The sequence below is a fragment of the Canis lupus genome, chromosome 10, assembly GCF_048164855.1.
Source record: "Canis lupus baileyi chromosome 10, mCanLup2.hap1, whole genome shotgun sequence".
Classification (NCBI taxonomy): domain Eukaryota; kingdom Metazoa; phylum Chordata; class Mammalia; order Carnivora; family Canidae; genus Canis; species Canis lupus.
This window is the reverse complement of record NC_132847.1, coordinates 46,997,510-47,014,830: the sequence shown is the minus strand read 5'-3', so window position 1 is coordinate 47,014,830 and position 17,321 is coordinate 46,997,510. Positions and strand designations below refer to the sequence as shown.

Below are 17,321 nucleotides of genomic sequence, written 5' to 3'. Positions count from 1 at the left end.
TGGATTTTTTTTTTTTAAGGCAGTATCCTGTGGCTCTTCTAAACACACTAACCTGTATTCGCAACACCTGAATTGTCTAATTCCTTTGAGGAGTTGGCTCCATCTTTCTAAATTGCTTTCTCATAATGTGGAAATGACATGACTTTATTCAGTTTGATTCCCCTTAATATGAATCTTCAATATTAATGTTGCTAACATGCTACGAAATTACAAAGGTTTCATTGCCAATAGTACAGGTGAGTCAGAAATCACTAGGAAGGCCTCTGTGCCAGAAGGACATCAGTTACCCTCTGACTGTTGCTTGTGAGGATATGCGTTCAAACATCAGTTTTGCTGCCTTGGTATTGGGTGTTACAGGTAATCGTAATCATCTTTTTCTTGCTGTCCCACGTTTGTCTTAGTGTCGTGTACTTGATGTGAAATTAAATAATTTAAATTTAGATAATTATGAATCTAAGTAGTATATAATTAAGGTCCAACTGTTATGGGGGGAAAAACCTTAATGTTTGTTCCAAAACCATATGTAAAATTTAAAAAGATTTTCTGCGTTTTCAGATTATCTTTGTTCTTGTTCAGTTTCATGTACTTTCAAACTAAGAGCTATTAGCAGTATCTCTACAGCATTTGGATAAAAAGCAAAAGGAACTATTGTAGATATTTGAACCTATTTTTAAGGGCTCCTCATTGAGTTTCCACTCAGTTGATTCAGCCTTGCTTATGCTGTCTCCACTTGAATATGCTATTGTGAATAAAGCATCCTGGCTATTGTTTCTGAACGCATAAGGTGGAGTTAGTGGCAGGAATGGGAACTTTATGTGGTATGTTGAACTATTAAAAGAGATTCCAATTCTAAGCCCTCACGTCATATTGGAGAACTGTGAGAGAAAAGTGGACTCGATGTTTCCAATCTCAGGCTGGAGAGACCATGTCTGGTGGTGTCCCCACCCACTGCTCTACGGGCAACTTCCTGAGAAGTTAGGGAATGGTAACTTGAAATTGTAATAAAGACATCTGGCAATACCTATGAGAAACATTCCCAGACGAAATATAGGTCGGCAAGACATTTATTCACTTACTGTATGATCTCAGTGCAACGTTTGCCTATGGTATAAACTGTAAACTCACAACGGATCAACACTGAAACTTGACAGTGTGCAGTAGGGATGTTCTGCTGATAGAACCCAGGCTTCCTACTTAATTTCTTAACAATGTCACCAGAGAAACTGAAACTAAATCCCATTAATTTAGCCAACTTCTTCTCTAGTGATTCTTAGACTTCTATGGAATGAGATTTAAGCCTACTTTGTGATGTTAGTGCTCTGAATTGACTCATGGGCTCTGAAAACATATGACAGGGGTATCAAAGGACCAGATGAAATTGAAATGACTGCTACAGGTGAGGGAGAAAGTTTAGAGATGGATAGAAGAATCTGTTTTAAATTTTAATCTATGGCCTGATAGAACTAACGTATTTCCCCCCACTTTTCTCACCGGTGCTGTCAAGGGTTGGTGTGAGGTTTATTAACAAATTTCTTCTATACAGCGAAACATTTTATAGCATTCACTAGGAAGGTAAATATCAGAAATATCTAAGATGATAATGAGTCATGCATCATAGTAATTGTACTCGCACACCTTCCTGTAAAGTCCATATTTTTAGAAAAATATATTATTGCATATGAAACCACAAACAGGCATTCTGATTTCAGCACATTCTTACTCAAAACAGTATATACAGTCCTACTGGAGTCAAAGTGTACTATAGATTCACACACAGGAGTTTTTGTGGTCATGTCCCAGACATAGCAATATATATATACACATTTTTATATTCCACGTCACCTCTGTTGGCAGAGTCTTGCTTGCTTGCTTGGCATCAGGGGTCTGACATGCCAGGGAAGGGGCAACATTACATACAAATGGATGTGGCTTGTTCTAGGCTGCTTCTTCGGCAGAGCAGTCGATCCCAGCGTAGGCAAACTTCTCATAGAGCGTGGTATTCACATAGGTCTAGGATAGCAAGAGTGGTTCAGACATACAGGGTCCCTCAGTACTGCCTCTGCCATGGGCAGGTACAGTCACACCCCGGTTTCCTTAACTCCTTTCAGTTCAAACACTAGGTACCTGGGGGACATTCTTCTGTCCTCAGGCCCCATGTTGTATTTGACATCTTTCCTCCTGAAGTTCATCCCTCGACTTCTGAATGTAACACTCCACAGTTTCTAGGCCACTCTCTGTGGCCTTTCTGAGGTCCCTCTGGAGCTGCCCCAGTCTCTCAGGATCCTTTCTTCACCCCCCAAACCCCCACTGTGTGATATCACTCATGTCTCCAGTTTAATTACCGATTGGCTTGTGGTGACTTTCAGTCTATTTCCCTATCCTGGATTTGCCTTTCAACCCCAGATCTGTATCACCAACTACCTGCTAGACATGTTTATGGAATTCCTGGCCCTCCCCCTAGGAACCTGCAGACCAGGCTAGACTGTCTACCGGCTGTGTGTCCTTAGACACATCACTTTCACCTCTTTGTATATATTTCTTCTGTAAAATTCAAGAGTCAGGCTAGATTCCTGATGAGGTTCCTTCTATCTCAGAGGCTAATGTCTACCACGTGTGACTATCTTTCATAGAAATCTTATTACCTCTGAAATGGTAACATCCTCAAAGTTGGGGGCAGGGGGCACATCTTTTATGTCCCTCTAATATCTCAGGCTATGCCCAGAACAACTTGTTGAGTTGTATCAACTGTTTTTGTTGTTGTTGTTGTTGGGTTTTTGTTTTGTTTTGTTTTTAAGCCATATAGGGTGCGTGAGGCATTGTGTTTCAAGAGCCTGCCCAGAACTCCATGCTTACCTTGCGTTCCTCTAACATCCTGTTTAAGGACACCAGGATCTGGGCAAATGAGGGCCTCTCATAAGGCTTCTCCCGCCAGCATTGTCTCATGAGGTCATATCTTGGAAAAGAAAGAGTTAAGCATTGAACTCTGTGACTCTGCTTCAGTCCTTGGCATGGCCCAGTGTGGGGTATGGAAACAAGAGAAGATAATGTAGGCATTCCACACTTGGTCATCTGTCTATATTTAATCAATAGCACAAAACTACAGCCCCAAGTTTCTATCTGGCCTCCCACCTCACTCCACAAGTCCTCTTTTCTTCTTTCCGCAAAACTAGTGCCTATCCTGAGTACCATTCCTATGGGATCTTGGTCTCAGCTCTTCTGATTATCTGGAAAGAACAGAGTCTAGAGCAACACTTCCCTTGGAATACCACATCTCTCAAAGGTTAGTAATTCATTGAAAAAAAGACTCCATGTTCTAATAAATTTGCCAGGTGCCATCTATTGCATCTCTCTCTTAGGGATCAGCAGAGTAAAATCTTGAGAAGTCTTGCCATTACAAACAAAAAACCTATTTAACCTGACCTAACATGGGATTTGCCAACCATAAGTGGCCACAGCACTTCTTCCCCCTTGTATCATCTATTTGTATCTTGTGTGTCTCATGAACATAGTCTGGGAAGCCCTGGTCTAAGGCAGTACTCTCTCAAATGGGGTCAGAACCACTTACGTTGTCAAAATGCTGTTTCCTGCGACTCACCTTAGACCTACAGAAGTGATGTCAGAGTGGGGCTCAAAATTTCACATTGGGACCAAATGCCTCACGGGAACCTGATGTGCACAAAAGACTAGGAACCTAGCATGGTCTAGGTTTATGTCTCTGGTACCAGGGACATAATTAATACCACTCTTTCTTAGAATTGGCTCAGCTTGGACAATAACTTCTTGGCTGAACCTAGAGCCTTGCACTTTCACAAATGCCAGTCAGGCAGCAGCTACTTCAGGTAGCTCTGGGAATGGTGGTGAAAGCTAATCATTCTTCCCCAGGGAATAATTCTTACTCCTGGAAAATAATCCTTGCAGAATCAAGATTCTGTGACCAAAAAATACATCTTCCTAATGTCACAGCTCTGAAATCTCTATCCCCAAAGTTAGCTTCAAGGTTTCATACATTTATTCATGAATTTCTTTCAGACCTCCTCTGCAGTTGTTGCCTTTCTTCATTTTCACCTTCTTGATACCATCACCTTAAATTCCTCCCAGATGCCTATGCATATAAAGCTCTTAGCTCCCTGCCCACTGCACAATGGTCTTAGTTTAAGGAACCGCCCCCGCTTTTTTTTTTTGGCTCTTTGGGATCTCAATGTGTGTGTATGCATAGATATACACATATGTATGTGTGTATGAATCAGGTAACCCCTTCATTATACTCTGCCCAAGAAACATGCAGGGGAGGTTAAGATAAAATGGCCTTAGGGTGCAGCCTGACTTACACCTCGTCATCACAGTTTAGGGGCTTCTCCAGTCTGTAGCCCTGGGGCAGTTTCTCGTACAGTTCTGCGCATGTCATCCCGCAGTAGGGGGTGCCACCTGGAAGACAGAAAACCATGTTGCCCTAAGCCCCCTCTAGTGTGGAATGCAGTGTTTCCTGCCCCATGCCTCTCAAGCCGAGAGACTGGGAGAACGGCAGGGTGTGCCCAGGGAGGGTGCCCAGGCAGCATGGTCTCCCTCTGAGCAAACCCACTCCACATCACAGCGGCACATGTGCCACAAACCGCGCCACAGAGCAGCCGATCCCTCAGTGGAAAGACCCAGCATGGGGAACCGGACTTATTGTGCTGTTTCCCTTCCCTAAGTCAGCCTGCACAACCCAGCTATTATACCGATAAGATGTCACTTTTCCCTACTTGGGAGCCTGCAGTTAGGTTATCCAGTTCCTATTTGTTCTATAATAGTGACTGACCAATTTTAATTCTAAATCATACAGGTTTATTATAGAAAACTTGGAAAATACCAAAAAAGTATGAAGGAAGCAAGCCATAGTTTGTATTACTCTTCTTTGTAGTTCTCTCAGGTTTTTCATGTGTAGTAATTATAAAACTGCAATCATAGCATAAGGAACTTTCTGGGTTTTGGCCTGCATGTTTTCACATGCTGCTAAATGGCCGTCAGAGATGACTCTTCATGGCTGTGTGATGTACCATCTTCAAGTTGTAGAAGCAAACTTGTGATAGTTCTGTGACATCTCTGCTCAGAGACAACCTATAATGAAGCTCACAGCCACCAGGCTGTTAGTATTAAATATGACATTAGCTACAGGTTCTTTTCAAAAAAGAACCCTGGGAATAAACAGACACCTACAGAGAAACCTTTAAAGTTCTATTCCCAGTCCCTTCTGGTGGTGCCACATAAAGACCTAAAAATGGCACCTGTGGAATTCCACAGTGAGGAAGCATAGGAGGGGCCCACCCCCATTGCCTGAAGTCTCACCTGGCGGATAAACACGGATACTCACCTAAGCTAACAATCTCCCACAGTAACACTCCATAGGACCATCTGCAGGGGAGATGATGGAGAAACCAATAATCAGCAAACAAGGTGACCAGTTTTCTGCCTCAAAATTCTGGATGACTGACGCTTTGCCAGAAAAGGAAATGTTAAACGTGTCCTCCCTAGGACAGGGCCCTGTATGTGGCGTATGTGTCATCTCCTCTTAGGCCAGTGGAAGGATTCTAACAGGGAAACAGTGTTAGAGCCCCCACTGACTTTAGGCGGAGAATGCAAAGTGGTACTGGGGACAGCAGGTGCATTTCTAAGCTGACAGACTGGAGTTAAATCCCAGCTCCGCCACCTGATACTCGTCACCTGGGACAAGTTACTGAACCTCTTGAGGCCTTTTGGTTATTCTGAAAGTGGGGACACCAGTTGATGCCTCGGAGTTATGCAGAAAGGATGTGAGAGAACATATAAAATGTACCTTGCATGCAGTGAGGACACAAGTACTTGCTGGCCCCCCGCCCTTCCCCGGGCAGAAGCTGAACTCCCTGGACAAGTCACCTGAACCCTTGGGGCCTCAGTTTTTCCTCCCGTCAATAAAGGTGTGGGCAAGATGGTGTACGTCTCACTTCCAAACCTTCCTTCCAGCCTCCTGAGACTTGTCCCTGCAGGCTGCAAGGGAGGATGATCCCTTGATCTGGCCCGCCTTCTGCCCCTGCCACCTCTGACCCCCAGCAGCCTGCCTCCATGCTCTGGGTCCTGCATGCTGAGGTCAGTCTGGGAGGTGATGCCACAGGAAGCCCCATATGGCCCTTGTCCCTCTGGAGATGGAGAATTCACTACTTCTCCTTGACAGGCGGAAGGAAACCCACAGCCTGCCCCCAGTGATCTTACACAGTGAAAACTGTCTACTCTGAGGCTTCATTTTTGCAGACTAGGAATGTATTTCCTGGGCTTATTGACTAGCTTTTTTTCCACAGAGGGACAGGATATTCCTATTTCGCTTTAAGACCTCTGTCAAATGCTTATTCTTCTGGAAAAAAAAAAAAAAAACAAACCTCAGAATAAAAGGCTTACTCACACATCACTGTTGGTTGTGTACACACTGTAGTTTAGTGACTCGATTGCCATCCAGCGCACTGGGAGCCTTCCCTGGAGAGAAAACAAAGTGAGATGCCACTTAGGCAAGATGGGGACCCTTCCCAAGACACACAGCTTGCCTGGAGCTGGGGCTCCCTCAAGCCCACAGGGGACTCTACTTTGAATCCCCCAGACTTAAGTTATGGTAGGATCAGGAATTGCTGGTTTGTGTACACGACACACACAAGAGTGTTCTCGAATTCAAAGACATGCGAAGACTATCAGCCCTGTTGACCTCAAGCAGTCCCTACAACAGTTTTACATAAAGAAAAAAATAATAATTAAATGTGTGGGTTTGTGTGCGTGTGGATGGCTAAGTGCCTTTCTGGTGGGCATTTCATTTATTCACTTTGTGGCTCTTGGAGGCACTCAGAAGTTTGAAAGGGGAGGGAGGCAGAGAAACCAAGAATTAAACTGTAATGATCCCTGGGTGGCTCAGCAGTTTGGCGCCTGCCTTTGGCCCAGGGCCTGATCCTGGAGACCCGGGATCGAGTCCCACGTCGGGCTCCCTGCATGGAGCTTGCCTCTCCCTCTGCCTGTGTCTCTGCCTCTCTCTCTCTCTCTCTCTCTCTCTCTCTCTCTCTCTCTCCCCTCTCTCTCTCATAAATAAATAAATCTTTAAACTGTAATGTGGGAAAGACTCAGGTGATGGGAGGTGCCCAGCTGTGCCTGGGAGAGATGGGGAAGACTTTCCGACAAGGGGACACTGGAGCCTGGTTCTGTAAGCTGTAGGTGCCGTCAGGCGGCCTGGGAGAGAAGAGCATTTCAGACCAAGGGGACGGGGTGCATACTCATCGGTGGAGGAGGAAAGACCTTCCCGTCGGTGCAGTTTACACTGGGTTTGGAGATGGGATGAGCTACACCCCTTCATCATTTAGGGGCCTGGCCCTGACTTCACCCAGGTGGTCCCCATTTCTTTAAGTCCACCCCGGGAAAAATGAATGTGGACTGGACATTGGAAAGTTTGCCTTCTATGTCTTAGTCCTAGTGTCACTGTGACTTTGGGCTCCCTTCCTGATGACCCACCCTGGGAGTCATATGGGCCCTACTGAGAGCTGGATGTCCCCCTCGCAGGGGTTTGTCCAAGCTCCGACAGTGGTGTTTCAACCCACAGTAGCCAAGAGGTGAGGCAGCATCAGGAGAAATTGGGGGCATCTTCTCAGCCCCCTGAAATAGGAGCAGCCTTCTCCCAGACCGCCCAGCCTGAGACTAGCCCTGCCTGGGACCGCACAACTACTCCTGAACGTGCCATTGTCTCCAAGTCTTTGTGAAGCAGTGAAATTCTGAAGCTCCTGATCCTAAGTCCTGGTTGGTACATGAAGGTTCAGCTACCGAACTCTCTCTTCTCAAACCTACATCTCCAGTGTGATCCTCAACATCATGCCTCCCTTCACTCCATGCCCAGCCCACCCATTATTTTAGCCTTTTCTTCCCCTCCAGAGCATTTAAAGAGTTTTCTGCTTGCCTTTGCCTTTATGGATCTGCTAGCTTCTGACCTCATGGCTCCCAATTACTGATCTCCATGTTTACTTTTTTATTTTTCTAGTTTGACTTCTTTTGGATCTGTCCACTTCCCCCGTCCCTCTTGCTCTCTCACCTAAGTTCAGGCCACCATCAGCCCTTTCCTGAGGACAACCTTTTAACTGATCTTCCTGCTTCAGAGTTTCACCCCCTAAGGATCAGTTCTCCTCACCACAGCCACACTAATTACTTGAAATGGCAAGCCAGCCACGTGCTTCCTTAAAGTTCTCTAATGTCTTTTATTGTGCCAAGATCCCCATCCTTAACTGAGTCCAAAAACTTTTAGCTGGAATTCAAGAATCTTCAAGACAACTTTATAACCCCTTCCTCCTCCCACCATGAATTTTAACTCTCCCTCTTTTCTGCATTATGCCATATTGGATTACTGGACCCACAAATGTCTACCTCTAGGCTTTTATCTACACTGTACCTTGCAGGTCATTCAATTCATTCCCATACCTCCAGTATCTTTTTAACATTTGTAAAACGCAAGAGTTGGCCTCCTCCGGGGAGCCCTCATGACTGCCCAGAGGCTCAGTTCAGTATGTTTCCTGTGTCCCCATGTTCGTTCCTCCTCTGTCCTCCACACTCACCAACTGTTAAAATTGTTCATAGTGTGTCCAAGCTCTTTGAAAGTGGAGACTGTGGGAGTTAATGTTACAAAGCCTAGCACAAGCTGAAACACTGTAGTCATAAATTGATGATGAGGGGATGGATCTAGCAATGACAATAAAGGCCCAAATCACTTAGTACTTTAGTTTGCAACACTTCCAATATTAGCATCACCTGGGGGACTCAAAACACACACACAAACTGATATAGGATCCCCACCCCAGAAAACTGAATCATAGGATCTCAGCAGTAGGACTCAGCATCTGTACTTTTTGAAAACTTCCCAGGTGATTCTGAAGTGCAATTAGAACGGAAAATCTCGGATTTAAACAGTGAGCCAGATAAGGTGGCCACTCTGCCCTCTGGTGGTACCTTGCCACACTGCACCCCTTTTGTAGGGAACTTGCTTTTCTCCAATTCCCTTGCCTTTCTTCCTCCTGGGCTTGCCAGCTTGCCCTGTGTGTTTCCTCCCAGACCCCACGCTGCCACAGAACACTTCACCTGACTGCTAGCAGCCAGAGTTAAGTTCTCACCCATTTAAGTGCTCTACGCCTCTAAGCATGTCTTGTAAGCTCCTCAAGACTGCAGAAATCCCTGCCCTTTATGAAATGCCAAGCAAACCAGCATTCTTCTTGGGGATCTGAGGACAGCATCCAAATAAAATGTGTAGGTTGTGGGGTTAACCTGTGTCAGTGCCTCCACCCCATCACCCAGAGCACCATAGCCCCCAAATGCCAGAGAGAAACAAGGAAAGGGGTTCTGTGAATGAGATAGCAAGCTTCAGGTGGCCCAGGAGGAGCAGAGAGAATGGAAATAAATGGATGAGTGGTGGGTCCTGCTTCTTTAAGACAAGCCCAGCCCCTCGGTGAAGAAACATCTGCTTTGGGTCAGGCAAATTCAGAAAAGCTTAGGGAAGAAAGTATTGCATGGACGCCAGCCCTCAGGGAGGCACCTAGGGCTTCTGAAAGCCTTGGCATTGATAAGCATCTGGAACCCCACTGGATGTCTGTGATGGTGTCTAAGAGCCAAAGGGGCCCCCACTTCTAACCCTTATCCAAAAAGGACTGGAAAGACCCAAAATGGTTATGTCACTGGGATAGTAACTATATAAAAATACGTATGTTTGTTGAAGGCAATAAGTAAAAAAGGAAAAAAAATGTGTCGAGGTGGTGAACTATGGGTCATTTCCTTTTTGAAACATTCTTGAGTATTGTTTCTGTTATCTTGTCAGTAACTAAAATAAGTATATTGCAAAACAAAACAAAACAAAACAAAACTCTGAATATGAAGATAAATCCGAAGACTGAGCCTGGCTCAGTCACTTTGTTGCCCACGAACTTAAAGGGACCGTGTGAGGGGCACAGGGGTGGCTCAGTGGTTGAGCATCTGCCCTTGGCTCAGGTTGTGACCCTGGGGTCCTGGGATCCAGTGCTACGTCAGGCTCCCCACAGGAAGCCTGCTCCTCCCTCTGCCTGTGTCTCTGCCTCTCTCTCTGTTCTCTCAGGAATAAATAAATAAAATCTTTAAAAATAAAATAAAGGGACTGTGTGAAAACTACTGTAGTCCCAGGAAAGCTGAGCCAGAGCAATGTCTGTCAGACCTAAGGAATGGGGGAGCCATGCAACTGGGGTAGAGCCACCAAACACATGAGATAACTACAGGATCGGCCAGCCCCCAGCCCTGCCCTTGCCCCCCCACCCCCACCCAGGGAAAGTAGAGGGCAGCACCATGTTGTTGGCCCAGCTCGCACATCCCTGGGAGGGGCATTTCCAGGTCTTTACGATTTACAGTGGGCAACAAAAGCAGAATGAGTCCACCTTCTCTCCACCTGTGGTGAGGTTCTCCAAGCATCTTGTACCTGAAGATTAAATCTTACTGTTTGGGAGAGGAAGTATCATCAAGTGACTGTGGATTGACTTGGGCGTGGAGAGGGAGTGGAGAACTTTTAGTGAAGAGGGAAATCTTCCGTGGGCTTTAGAAGTTAAGAATTTTTCTCCAGGGCCTCCCTGTGATTGAGGAACCTCAGTAATTTATTTCCTTTATATTTGGAAAGTATGTTCAAGGTATTTTTTGCCCCTCCTATGCTTGCTGTGCATAAAAGGGGATGACGGAGCACCTCTCAGGTTTTTGAACAAGACACTTAGGGGTCTGGGGTGCCTGGGTAGCTCAGTGGGTTAAGTACCGGCCTTTGGCTCAGGTCATGATCCCAGGGTCCTGGGATCAAGCCCCATATTGGGCTCCTTGCCTACTTCTCCTTCTCCCTCTACCTGCTCTTCACTACTGATTCTCTCTCTCTCTTTCTCTCTCTCTCAAATAAATAAATAAATAAATAAATATATAAAATCTTAAAAAAAAAAAAAAAAAAAAGACACTTAGGGGTCTGCCGGGGTGTAGATGCCCCGCGAGGCTTGCATGTTACATCACTGGGCCACACGTGACAATGGCTCCTTCATTGGGAAACATAGAGCCCTCAGTCATTTTAGGAATCAAAACTCAGAAAGGATGTTTGCTGGGCCAGGATACTGTCTCCTGGGGACACAGCCAGGTGCCTGGGTCACCGAAGAACAGTCATATTCCAAGAGAAGGGCCATCAGGTGAGGGAGGAGACCTGGGGAAGATGTTGTGTCCGCCTTCTGTACTTACCATCGTCTTTTTCACATATACTTCTTGACCTCGGGATAATCCAAAATCTGCTATTTTGGCTACATAGTTTTCACCAACTAAAATATTCCTGGCAGCCAGATCCCTGTGGATAAACTGAAATTTTAAAAAAACATCATGTATTTTCAGCATTTTTGCTTGTTCACTTCATTCTGCTGGCACAAAGCCACCAGGGCAAGAACTTTGGGAAACAGAGAAGAGAGGAATCCAATTCCTTAAAGTCCCTCTCCAAAATCCTCACTGGATTCTGCCAAATGACCCGCCATGTCTTAGGAGAAGCATTTTGGGAAGAAAAAAAAAAAAAAGAAAAAAAGAAAAGAAATGAAATCCAGGTCACTAAATCTTCCTGTTGCCATGTTAAGTCCTCTGCTGCTGTGCATCATTTGGACCCAGATGAGGCTAAGATTGGTTAAAGCACCTCACTAAATGCATACGCTGAGGTTCACTAAATACATGTATTGTCAGTTTTGGGCAATAAATAACATATATATATATATATATATATTAGTAACCAAGAGATTAAAATTAGGGAGATTGTAAGGGGAAGTAAAAGGGGGAGGCAGACTAGAAAAATGTATGCCTTTGGGATCCCTGGGTGGCGCAGCGGTTTGGCACCTGCCTTTGGCCCAGGGCACGATCCTGGAGACTCAGGATCGAATCCCACATCAGGCTCCCGGTGCATGGAGCCTGCTTCTCCTTCTGCCTGTGTCTCTGCCTCTCTCTCTCTCTCTCTGTGTGACTATCATAAATAAAATTAAAAAAAAAAAAAAAGAAAAATGTATGCCTTTAATTCAACACTGATTCTGTAGAGAATTTCAAAGGAAAGATTTTGGTCCTCACAACAAACCTGTTTTTGGCTCAAGTAGTCCATACCCCGGGCCACATCCGCTGCGAAATGGAGAAGCTGCTGGGAGGACAGCGTGGAGGCGGTGCTGTTGGCAATGGCAAAGGCCGGATCCGTCTCCAGCACTCGGCTCTTGCGCAGGAAGTCCAGGAGGTTTCCGTGGGGGGCGTATTCGATGGCCAGGTACAGGTAGCCTATGGCGAAAGGGAGAGACATCAGCTTCTCAGCAGCCCCTTGATAGCTGTGAAATTTCTGAGATGTGCTATGGTCTCAGTATCCAAAAGCAACACATCTGGAGGTACCAACCTTAGGAACACTGGCGACAGAGGAAGAGAAGTTCCACGCTCTTGCCATACTTAAAGAACACCATGCTTGCAGCCAGGGTCCCCTCTTTCCCACTCCCATCCCTCCTACCATGCATGGACTAACATGGAAGCTTCCTGAATGCTTTCGCTCACTAATAATAGAGAATGAAATCAATGTGTTTGCCTCCAGAAGAGCTAGGACAGCTAGTTCACATCACCTTTTATTTTTATTCAATATTGATTGAGAACTGATATGAGCCACACATGTTATTCAGTCTGTCTCTGCTTTTCTTAAGGTTATTTTAAAAAAAGAAAAAGAAAAAGATTAAATATCCATGGCAGAAGGACCCATACCAGGTAACTTTAGGTAACTTTCTCTCTTCTGCTTCTACTCCCCAACTAAAACTCATACTAAGTCACCATATTGCTGATTTGGTCATTGGTCAGAAGAATCTAATGTCAGAGATTGCATTTTGCTTAGAGAAATCAGAAAACTCAAACTTTTAGAAAGACAAAAAAAAAAAAAAAAAACAGGTCCTCAAAGAAATCATTGTCCATTGTCTTGGTTTTCTTCCAAATTGTCCTCCTCTTTTTTTCTAAAATAAAATTAATCTTCTTTCATAAAAACATTGATATCTAGAATCAATGAAAAGAAGAGTGGTTTTACTGCCTTTTAAAGATAAATTTTTTAGGGCCAAGTGATCCAGTTCTAAGCTTCAGATTTTGTTATGAAGAAAATAAAATCTTGATGTTATTTTCACTTCAAAACATACATACATACATACATACATACATATATACAGATAAATTTTTTTTGGTAAACCATTTTTAAAATTTAAAATGTCAAATGATTTTGAATTTCAAAGACATTCTAAGAAATTGAAATCCTTGCAAAAAAAAAAATACTGTACCATGTTGCACTGTAAGGCAAGATAGACCTCAATGCTTTCTTACATCGTTACTGAACTATAAATTTTAAGAGCCAGCCAATTATGTGTTAAGGTGATGACAGCAGAAATTTGAAAGATACATGTTTTTTTTCTGTTGTTGGTGGTTACTTTTTTTTTTTTTCTAACTTTCATTTACTGCTGCCCTATGCTGATTACTGTTTTCAGGAAATAGCTCAAAAATAAACGTCATTACTTCATTATTTAACCTAAGGGACATGATCTGGTTTTCAGAATTACACCCTTATTGGATCACAGAATGATATATTGTTTGAAGCACCAGTATTTTTAGTTTAATAAATTGAGGAAAAGGAAGTAGTCTCTTTTCTATTGTTGGTGTTTGTGCTGCAAAATCAACAAGAGGTTGTCAAGTTTGTAAATAACTGCTGTGTGGAGCTTTTTTGTGGGAGTAAACTTTTCCATGAGAAATTAAGTGTAAGCACAGCTGCAGAACTATAAACCAGGTGGCATGCAGATATAAACTTATAGAAGTACTCAATAATATCTGAATTAATAATGTAAGTTGAACTTTAAGAGTATGTGCAACATAGAATAGTTGTAAAGCTCTACCGTAATTGTACCAATAATTGTTTTGGGAAAAATAAAGTTCTATCAGATATAAGCTTATTATTATTATTTTATCCTAACCATCACCAATGCTTTCACCTTGCAGTTGATTTCTGACATTCTGGATTTAACATTCAGAGTATCAGTGTCTTGGGTTTGGAGGAAAAAAGGTAGGCGATTAAAAAGAGTAAATGCACTTCACTCTTACTGGTCCTGAGGACTCCCCCAATCTACCTACGCAAGAGTAGCTGAGAAAACGTCTGGACTGGCAAGGACTGGCATATGCAGCAACCATAGGTACCTTCGAGAAGTAATGGTGAAACACATCATAGGGCAAAAGATCCAACCTCAGGACCAACCTCCAAATAGATGCCAAAATTCAGCATAATTTGTAAACGGGACTAAACATTTGGATTGAAACTGCAACTTAAAAAAAAAGTAGGTAACATTCTTAAGATTGTTATCTTTACTAATTTCATATGGAATGTGCCTGTTTCAAAAAAAAAAATCTGGCAAGAAAGATAGGAAAAGAGCATCTTACCACGATGTTCACACGCTCCCAAGAGATTGATGATGTTTGGGTGGTGGCCAAGTTTACAGAGAACCTCCAGTTCCCCAGCGAAGTCCCTGTGGTCATCTTTGGAGGCATATTCTGGGAAGAAAGTCAAGAATTGTGATCCCTCTCTGTTAGACCTGTCCAACTGTCCTTAACTGTCCTGCTTAACTGTCCTTTCCTGTTCCCCAGGACCTTCACAGGCACTGAGTCACCATCAGGTCTGAAAAAATATATAGAAATCAGAGATGACTCTAAGAAGAGTACTTGGTACTGGTGACACTTTGGGCTGACACTTTGTTGTTGAGAGCTGTCCTATTCACAGTAGGATATTTGGCAACATCTTAGGCTTTCCCACTAGATACCAGTAACCCAACCAAATATGTATCCAGACACTGCTGAATGCCCCCCCCCCCAGGGGGCAAAACCACCCCTGGTTGAGAATCACTGCTCTAAACTTTTTCTTGCTTATGCTTTCAAATACCCTGTGAAATGACTTGGTAGAGATGGAGCAGCCTCCAGTTTAGACTTTAGCTATCCTAGCTGAAGCCGCTGTCCAGCAACAAATATGCTGAGCAAGAGAACCAATGTTTCAGTGCAACACTAGGAATGCACACACCTTGCTTTATTATAAAAATTTTAACTTGCTTTTCCACAAACAAGTCCTGCTAAAAAAAAAAAAAAAGCCTCAAGTCCAACAGCATTTTTATGGAAGTTGCTTGGTGGTCAGGAAACTGAAATGCATTTGTTTCTATTATTTTTTCATCCTGTCTCTCCACTAGCACTCAGATCAGAGGAAGAACCACCAGGTACCATTCAGGCTGAAGGGAAGGCCCTCTCTGGTTGATGTACAAACTGATCAGCCTTGATTGGTGACAGAGTGCTGTAACTATTTTTTGAAAAATAACACTGGGTAGGAAAGGTAGGAGAAGGGGACAGTTGTGGACTGGTGGCCCAGGGCATGCTTGAACATGCTTAGGTATTACAGGAATGCTTCATGTGGACTAAGGGTACCTGTAAAACTAGCTAGTAGGCAATCCCAGGTCAGATAACCCTGTTCATAACACAAGAAGTCCGAGGGTCAAAGCCTTAGGAGTATTTTTAAAATGAAGTTCTTTATAATGAGTTGTCCCCCTACTTCAGTAACTCCTCTTCTTGGAGTGTATCACTCTTCCTACCGACAGTTTCTGCCCTTTGCCCCCTTTAATCTATTTTACCTCTTCACATGTGCATGAGACAATCAAACTCAGGTCAGATTTTAAAAGCCCTGGTTTGATAAGATTCTATATCCTTTTCCCTCATACTATTCTTACTATTCCCCCAAACTCCCCATGACTAAAGTAGCAAAACAGAAAAGAGATTTCTGGATGCTCTGCAAGACTTTATGTGCGTGTGTATGTGTGTTTGAAACATACTACTATCTCTCAGCACAGACACTATTTTATTTGTTTTATTTTACTTGCCTTCTGTCAACACTGCAAAAAGCAGTGGTGATTTAGTGACATTTAGGGTTAATTCCAACCTTAGGCTCAATATTGCCAACAAAAAGGGAAACCCATCAGCAACCTTAAGAGAGTCTGCATTGGGAAGCTAACCAACAACAGTAGGTAATCATTTTCCCTGCTCTAACACATGGCTTTCTAAACCCGGATGCTATAAAAGCAACACTGCACCTTTACAATCAAGCCATGCATAACCTGCTTCTTCACACAGAAGAGAACACACCTAGGACTGCCAGTGAACTGTCATTTTGTTTTCTCAGAGGATGTTTATTAGCCACCTTGTTAAGTAAGTAGGCATCAAGCAGTCTTGAGATGAACTCAACTGGAAAAGATTTAGTTCTTGTGACCTTAGACCCTGGTTTTCAAACTTGAGTATACAGAAGAATCACTGGGCATGCTGCTAAGAACACAGATTCTCACGTGCCACTCCAGAAATTCACGTACAGTGGGAGAAGCCAAGTAGATGCATGTCTAACAATGTCTCCAGGAACTCTGATGCAGATAATCCATGAAGACAATGGTTTTCAAAGTGTGGTCTCCAAACCCTCAGCATCAGCATCACTGTGGACTAATTAGAAATGCAAATCCTCTGGCCCTACCCCAGACTTACTGACTCAGAAACCAGAGTGGACCCCAACAGTCTGTTTTTAACAAGTCTTCCAGGTGATTCTGATACACACTCATTTGGAGAACCACTGCATCAAGAGAAACAACAGCACTCCCCTAAAATTAGCAGTGTGTGATAGAGAATCTGTATTCTCACATCCCAATGAGTCAAAACAGTGGCATTTAAACAGCCTTCATATTTACGTCCTGACCCCATCACTGGCTGACCTCAAAGGAACTATCACCTGCAGTTGCACAGAACAGCTATATTTGACATCATGCCAATTTTTTGTTTAAATAATGTAAGCCCATAGAGAAAAGATTCGACAGGAAGTCAAGTTTTATTCCCACCCCAGTGAAATGCTGACTTGATTTGGCCAAGCACTGACCTTTCATCCTTTTGATGGCAGCGTCCATCCGTAACCCATCCTTCTTGATGCGTGCCTTAAGAACCTGGCCAAAATTACCCTCCCCAATCACATCTTGAAATTTGATGTCATTCCAGTCAAGCACTGGATAAATTGTAGGATCTGGGTTGTTTTTGGCCTTCCTGTTCAGGGCCAGAGTTCCTGAGTTGAACTGCACAGCTGGTTCTTCCCTCTGGAGAAATAATTTTTTTCATGGTTATGTGTCAAGATTTTTCATAATTCTAATGTGCATAAGTACTCCTGGTGTGTATCCCTACCAGGTAAAACAAGAAATTGTCTATCTAAAAAAAGAAAAAAAAGAAAA

At 43.6% G+C, this 17,321-nt stretch overlaps 1 protein-coding gene across 4 annotated transcripts in view; it reads right to left on the bottom strand.

Moving 5' to 3' along the window:
• Positions 1-1,046: 1,046 nt before the first annotated feature.
• TEK (TEK receptor tyrosine kinase) overlaps positions 1,047-17,321 on the bottom strand; it is a 99,107-nt gene continuing 82,832 nt past the window's right edge. For all 4 annotated transcript variants that reach the window (XM_072841583.1, XM_072841585.1, XM_072841586.1 and 1 more), the window contains 9 exons: positions 16,979-17,189; positions 14,470-14,580; positions 12,113-12,303; positions 11,248-11,361; positions 6,413-6,483; positions 5,351-5,391; positions 4,329-4,425; positions 2,854-2,953; positions 1,047-2,010 (listed from right to left, as the gene is read on the bottom strand). In XM_072841583.1, the coding sequence (XP_072697684.1) occupies positions 1,936-2,010; positions 2,854-2,953; positions 4,329-4,425; positions 5,351-5,391; positions 6,413-6,483; positions 11,248-11,361; positions 12,113-12,303; positions 14,470-14,580; positions 16,979-17,189 (1,011 nt within the window). In that variant the 3' untranslated portion in view covers positions 1,047-1,935. The remainder of the gene's footprint in view (positions 2,011-2,853; positions 2,954-4,328; positions 4,426-5,350; positions 5,392-6,412; positions 6,484-11,247; positions 11,362-12,112; positions 12,304-14,469; positions 14,581-16,978; positions 17,190-17,321) is intronic.